General features: G+C 52.7%; 1 protein-coding gene across 1 annotated transcript in view; it reads right to left on the reverse strand.

Annotated features, from left to right (window-relative positions):
• Positions 1–4,487: 4,487 nt before the first annotated feature.
• FCHO1 (FCH and mu domain containing endocytic adaptor 1) overlaps positions 4,488–6,662 on the reverse strand; it is a 53,559-nt gene continuing 51,384 nt past the window's right edge. The window contains 3 exon segments of the mRNA XM_014587298.2: positions 4,488–4,733; positions 5,025–5,189; positions 5,483–5,538. Coding sequence (XP_014442784.1) covers positions 4,711–4,733; positions 5,025–5,189; positions 5,483–5,538 — 244 coding nt within the window. The 3' untranslated portion in view covers positions 4,488–4,710.

Consider the following 6,662-nt stretch of genomic DNA (forward strand, 5'->3'; position numbering starts at 1 on the left):
TGGTCTGGGGGGGGGAAGCTCCCCAGAGCTGGAGGGGTGCACGCAGCGCCTCGCCGGGCCCTGATGCGGATCCAGCCCTGATGCGGGGCCCCGATGCAGGACCCAGCTGCGCTGCGCTGACTTCACGTGGGCTGAATGCAGACATGACCTCTGAACTGGTATTTCCACCTGACGTTGGGCAAGATCGTCGGAGCAAGTTTTTGTGTTTTTCTTCATTAGCCAGAGGGTGCATGCAGGGGGTTGGGGGGAGGGAGGAGGGCTGGAGGGTAAGGTTGGAGGAGTGGGGGGAATCAGCCCTCCACAGGGAGCTCAGACCCTGTCCTGCAGAGCCAGCAGGGATGCGGTGGTTAAGGCACCGGATGGCTTGGAGGTTCGAGTCCCAGACCCGGCGGCCTGAAAAAAAAAAAAAAAACACGCCAGGTGCATGTATGTGGGCGTGCGTGCCCAAAATCCCAAGAGGACAATGGAGCAGAAGGAGAAGTCGTGGCCCTCCTCCCTGGGTTGGTTTCCCTTTTCCTCTCTGTTTCTCTCCCTTGCAGCTATGACAAAAGCTTTAAAAAAACAAATACGGGACTAGCAGTTTGCGTAATGGCTGTGTCGCTGGACTCCCACGTGGTCGACCGCAGCTCGCATCCCGGACCCGTTGGCTTAAAACTCACGCCGGGTGAGTGAGAAAGCAAGTTACCAACTCCAGGACTCGAACCGTGGTCAGCTGTGAGGGGGTTGTCAAGGGCCTTAACCACCACACCACTTGCTGGTCCCAAATAATTCTTTAAAAAAAAAATAAAAAAGGAAGAGGGAGGAATATTCTGGAACTAGAGAAAAAGTAAGTAGTTGCACAACAGCGAGGCTGGAACTGCATGGAATGCCACTGAATTGCAGTCTTTAAAATAGTTATTTTTTTTCCTTTGGAGAGGTTTTTGCTATAGGGCACGTGCGCTCGCCAGACAGACAGAGAGAGACAGAAAGCGAGAAATCACCCCCCAGAGGGGATGGCCACGCCGCAATCCCTTCTCCTCCATTCTCCTCTTGGGATCTTGGGCACGCACGCACACGCGCCCGGCGTGAGTTTAAGCCACCGGGTCCAGGACGCGAACCGCGGTCGACTACGTGGGAATCCAGCGACATAGCCATGACGCTAACTGCTGGTCCCAAACCTGGGCTCTTTCTCTTGGGACTCAGCTTCCTGGCATACCCAGAGTAAAATGCTTTCTGTATTTTATTAGTTTTTTTTTTTGCCTACCATAGTAAAAGCGCTCACCAGAGAGAGAGAGAGACAGAGACAGAGAGAGGGAAAGTGAGAAATCCCCCCAGGGGGATGGCCATGCTATTCCTTCTTCGTTCTCCTCCTTTGTAGATTTGGACATGGGCACACACGTGGCTGGTATGATTTTCAAGCCTCTGGGTCTGGGATTTGAACCGTGCTGTAGGCCATGCGAGATCCAGTGCTTTTTTTTTTTTTGAGAGGTTTTTGCTATAGGGCGCGTGTGCTCACCAGACAGAAACAGAGAGACAGAAAGCGAGAAATCACCCCTAGGGGGGATGGCCACGCCGCAATCCCTTCTCCTCCATTCTCCTCTCGGGATCTTGGGCACGCACGCACATGCGCCCAGCGTGAGTTTTAAGCCACCGGGTCCGGGACATGAACTGTGGTCGACTACGTGGGAGTCCAGCGACATAGCCATTACGCCAACTGCTGGTCCCCGAGATTCAGCTTTGCCTTCTGTTTTCAAACATGCCCAAGCCCACGTGTGGCCAGAGGAGAGTAATGAAAGCTACCAGGAGGTGCCATGTCCCTGTCCTTTATCAGATGGGCAAAAACCCAAATCCAGATGAACGCCGAGGATGGGGTGACTAACAGGTGTTGTTCTGCCGTGCAGCCAGCAGAGGCACAGAGGTGGCACCAAGCCACGCAGTCACATCAGACCAGCAGAGGGACTATCACTAGGGAGACCGAAGCCACGGAGCCCACATGCATGCATACAAAACCCTAGGAGGAGGGATGTTCCCCTGGGATCGGACTTTAGACCATCCCTTTATAGACCTGAACCTGGCTTCCAGATACCCCGGGGCTTAGGGGACCGCAGGGCTCAGGGCTCTGGAGCGTGGCGTGGACTCTGAACTTATATCCGGGGAGCTGAGGCCCCCACCAGAGCTTCAAAGGGCTGCAAAATGGAGTGTTTGTGGCAGGGAGACGCAAAGTCTGGAAGTGCCCTCCCCACCCCTACTCACTGGTTGATTGATTGATGGAGAGATGTTTGCTCTAGGGCGCGTGCGCTCGCCAGACAGACAGAGAGAGACAGAGAGACAGAAAGCGAGAAGTCACCCCCCAGAGGGGATGGCCACACCGCAATCCCTTCTCCTCCATTCTCCTCTCGGGATCTTGGGCACGCACGCACACGCGCCCAGCGTGAGTTTTAAGCCACCGGGTCCAGGACGTGAACCATGGTCGACTACATAGGAGTCCAGGGACTGCTGGTCCCCCCTCCTAACAAGTTCTTGACAGTGTAGTCTACCTGCAGCTTTAGCCAGTTCCAATTGTGGGAACACGTGTGCCCAGCATGTTTGGGGGGGGTCTCTGGCCTCGAACATAGAACCTCCTGATGTGGGCATTACATTCCTGGCCTTCGTATTTGTATTTTTGTATTTGTTGCTGGTGTTTTGTTTTGTTTTGTTTTGTTTTTAAGAATTATTTATTTAACTCCATTTGTTGTTATTTTTAAATTTGATGAGAGAGAGAGAGAGAAAGGGAAAATGAGAAAGCAAGCCACCAGGTCCGGGACTCCAACCATGGTTAGCCATGTAGGAGTCCAGCACCTTTGACCAATACCCCGCCTGCCAGCCTCTTTCCTGGCCTTTTAAGTCCCTGCATTGATGAAACATCTCTTATACTGGACCTTCATATTTATTTATTTAAATTTGACCAGAGAGGGACAGAGTGAGAATGAGAGAGAGGGAAAGTGAGAAAGCAAGCTGCCAGGTCCAGGACTCGAACCACGGTCGGTCATGTGGGAGTCCAGTGCCCTTAACCACCACGCCACATGCTGGCCCCAAGAATAATTCTTTTTAAAATAATTATTTTATGTAACTTCATTTATTTATTTATGTATTTTTAATTTGATCAGAGAGGGACAGCGAGTCAGAGAGAAAGAGAGTGAATGTGAGAAAGCAAGCTGCCAGGTCCGGGGCTTGAACTGCAGTCGGCCATGTGGGAGTCCAGGGCCCTTAACCACCATTCCATCTGCTGGCTCCTCATTTTTACTTTTTTTTGGAGAGGTTTTCGCTATAGGGCGCATGCGCTCGCCAGACAGACAGAGAGAGACGGAGAGACAGAAAGCGAGAAATCACCCCTTGGGGGGATGGCCACGCCGCAATCCCTTCTCCTCCATTCTCCTCTCGGGATCTTGGGCACACACGCACACGCGCCCGGCGTGAGTTTAAGCCACCGGGTCCGGGACGCAAACCGCGGTCGACTACATGTGAGTCCAGCGACATAGCCATTACGCTAACTGCTGGTTCCCCTCATTTTTACTTTTTTAAAGAATTATTTATTTTGTTTTATTTATTCATTCATTTACTTTCATTTGACCAGAGAGAGAGAGAGGGAGGGAAAGTGAGAAAGCAAACTGCTAGGTCCGGGACTCAAACCACAATCGGCTATGTGGGAGTCTAGCACCTTAACCATCAACACACCTGCTGGCCCGATTTTTAAAATTCTGTCCAAAGGTGCACAAGTTCACCAGAGAGAAACAGAGACAGAGATACAGAAAGTGAGAAATCAGCCCCTAGGGGGAATGGCCACGCCGCAATCCCTTCTCCTCCATTCTCCTCTCGGGATCTTGGGCACATGCGCCCATGTTCTCAGTATGCCTGGCATGTTTTTCAAGCTGCCGGGTCCAGGACTTGAACTACACTGTGGGATCCAGTTTCCTTAACAACTACAGCACCAGCTGGGCCTGTTTGGGGCACCTTTCTAATCATGTAACACCCTCCCCATGACACCCAGTGGAAAGTTGCAGGTGAAAACGGAGACATAAGTCATTGATTGCTTAGCAAACTTCAAGGCTAGGCCTTCTGCCTCCAAAGCCTCCCAGATTCCAAGAACATTGTCCTGCTCACAGCCAGGCCCCCACTGCCTAGCATGTAGCAGTTGCTCAGTTAATATCTGTGGGCTAATGGCTTCCTCATGGAACTTGGAGCTTGCCATCTTTTGACCTGGGATCCCCTTTACCATCTTGAAAACTCCTACCCATACCTCAAAACCCTATGTAGAATGCCCCCTCCTTAGGCAGTCTTCCTGATTCCCTGGGAAGAGTCTTGGCATCACCTCTGGGTTCCTCTAATCCTGTCCCTCCCTCTTGCCTAGCTCGGAGCCCATGGGGCTAAGGGGTACATATGCCTGGCTATTAGTTTTCACTTGCTCATCCGTCTTCTCTTCCTCCCCTCTCTGACAATGTGAAGGAGACTTCCTGGGGCAGGAAAAAGGTTTGCCTTTTGAATTTTATTAGAAAATAAAGTGTTTATTCAAAGAACATTAGAAGGCCAGGGCCTGTGTGGGGTTTGCCAGGTGGAAGAGCACATTCTGGGGGAGCTCTTCTCCCCAGACTGCAGGCCTCAGGGAGGTGGGGTGGGGGACCCCGGCGTCCAGCAGGAGAGCAGGGAGCGGTCAACGAGCACCAGGTCTCAGTGCAGAGCTGGGGCCGGAGGGCTTTAGCAGCTCACGAGGTACATCCCTATGGGGACCAGGGCCCGTTAGGGTGGGGTTCCTTAGGGCTCCAAGTCATGCACTTCCCAGAATGTCCTCCAGGGGGCAGCCACACGCGCATGCGTCTTCGCCTCCCTCCCCATTGGCACCTTGGCCACGCCCCTCTTGCATAGGCCACGCCCACTCTGGGTCTCCAGGCCCCCCTGGACCTGCTGGACAAACCCAGCCCTGCAGCCTTAGCAGAAGCAGGAGGTGGGACTTGGGGGGCATGAGGGTCTCCCGTGGTTTTGGGGTGCACAGCTGCAGGGTGGGGGATTACCTGTGGCGAACCTCCTCTTGACCAGCGACATGCGGTAGCCACCGCCCACCAGCTCCACGTCCACGCCGGACAGGGTGGCCCCTTCGCTGGTGAACTGAGCGGCCACAGGGCTGGGCGTGCTGGGCCCCGACAGCGGCTCCCAGCTGACAGACAGGCGGCCGGAGCCTGGGGGGGCCTGACATTAGCTCCGCCGTACCCCCCCACCCCCAAACCCAGTTCAGGTCGAGCTGTCACCTGGGCTTCTCGGATGAAACGCTCTCGGGGTCCCTGCACCGTTTTTTTCAGACTGGATTGAATTTGGTGCTGTTTGCAAAGCAGACCTGCCCCAAGGCTTCTGCATCTACCGTGCACGTCCCCGAAAGTGACCACCCTCACTCTTCCTGCCCCCCCAGTGCTCTCCCAGCTTAAAGCACACCCCTCCACTCCTCTCCACCTCCCCGTGCACAATGGGAACTCACCCCCTGCCTCAGACACATCTGGAAGCTTCCACATGAGCCTTTTCTCCTCCAGGTTCCTGGCAATGAAAGAAACTTGGTCAGGTCGGGATTAGCAGATGGCCTAGCGGTTAGGTCGCTGGACTTCCATGGAGCTGACTGCCCTTCAAGCCCCCGGACCCAGTAGCTTAAAACTCACGCCTGGGGACCAGCAGTTAGCGTAATGGCTATGTCGCTGGACTCCCACATAGTCGACCCACCAAAAAAAAGACCCAAAGCATGGAGCACACCTTACAAGTAGAGAGCTCTCCATTTATTTTATTCATTTATATATATTTATATTTATTTATATATATATATATCTTTTTATTTTTTTAATACGTTTTGTCTTTAGGGTGTGTGTGTTTGCCACAGAGACAGACAGAGACAGTGAGAGGGAAAGTGAGAAATCACCCCCCCGGGGGGATGGTCACGCCGCAATCCCTTCTCCTCCATTCTCCGCTCGGGATCTTGGGCACGCACGCACATGCGTCCGGTGTGAGTTTCAAACCACTGGGTCCGGGACTCGAACCATGGTCAGCTGTGATGGTCCAGAGATGGACACTATCTGCTGCCCCCATGTCAGATGTTACCATTATTATTATCTTTGCCAGAGGGTGTGTGCGCTCAGCAGAGAGAGACAGAGAAGGAGGGAGAGAAGAAAGTCCCCCCTAAGGGGGCGTGGTCAGACCATTTCTCCACCCCGTCAGGATTTGGGGCACACATGCACACATGCCTGGTGTTTTTTGTTTGTTTGTTTGTTTGTATGTTGTTTTTGGCTTTTGCAATAGGGTATATGCGCTCACCAGAGAGAGATAGAGACAGAGGAAAAGCGAGAAATCACCCCCCGGGGGGATGGCCACATCACAATCCCATCTCCTCCCTTCTCTTGGAACTTTGGGGACACATGTACACGCACCTGGCATGACTTTCAAGCTGCCGGGTCTGGGATTCGAACCCCACAGCCAGCCATGTGGGATCCAGCTGCCTTAACCTTCATGGTACCTGCTGGCTCACCTGGCGTTTTTTTATTTTTTTTTTAATAATTATTTATTTTATTTTATTCATTCATTTATTCATTTATTTATTTTAATTTGACCAGAGAGAGACAGAGGGTGAGAGTGAGAGAGAGAGAAAGTGAGAAAGCAAGCCACCAGATTCAGGA

The sequence above is a fragment of the Tupaia chinensis genome, unplaced genomic scaffold (genome assembly GCF_000334495.1).
Source record: "Tupaia chinensis unplaced genomic scaffold, TupChi_1.0 Scaffold000201_1, whole genome shotgun sequence".
In the NCBI taxonomy this organism is placed as follows: Eukaryota; Metazoa; Chordata; class Mammalia; order Scandentia; family Tupaiidae; genus Tupaia; species Tupaia belangeri.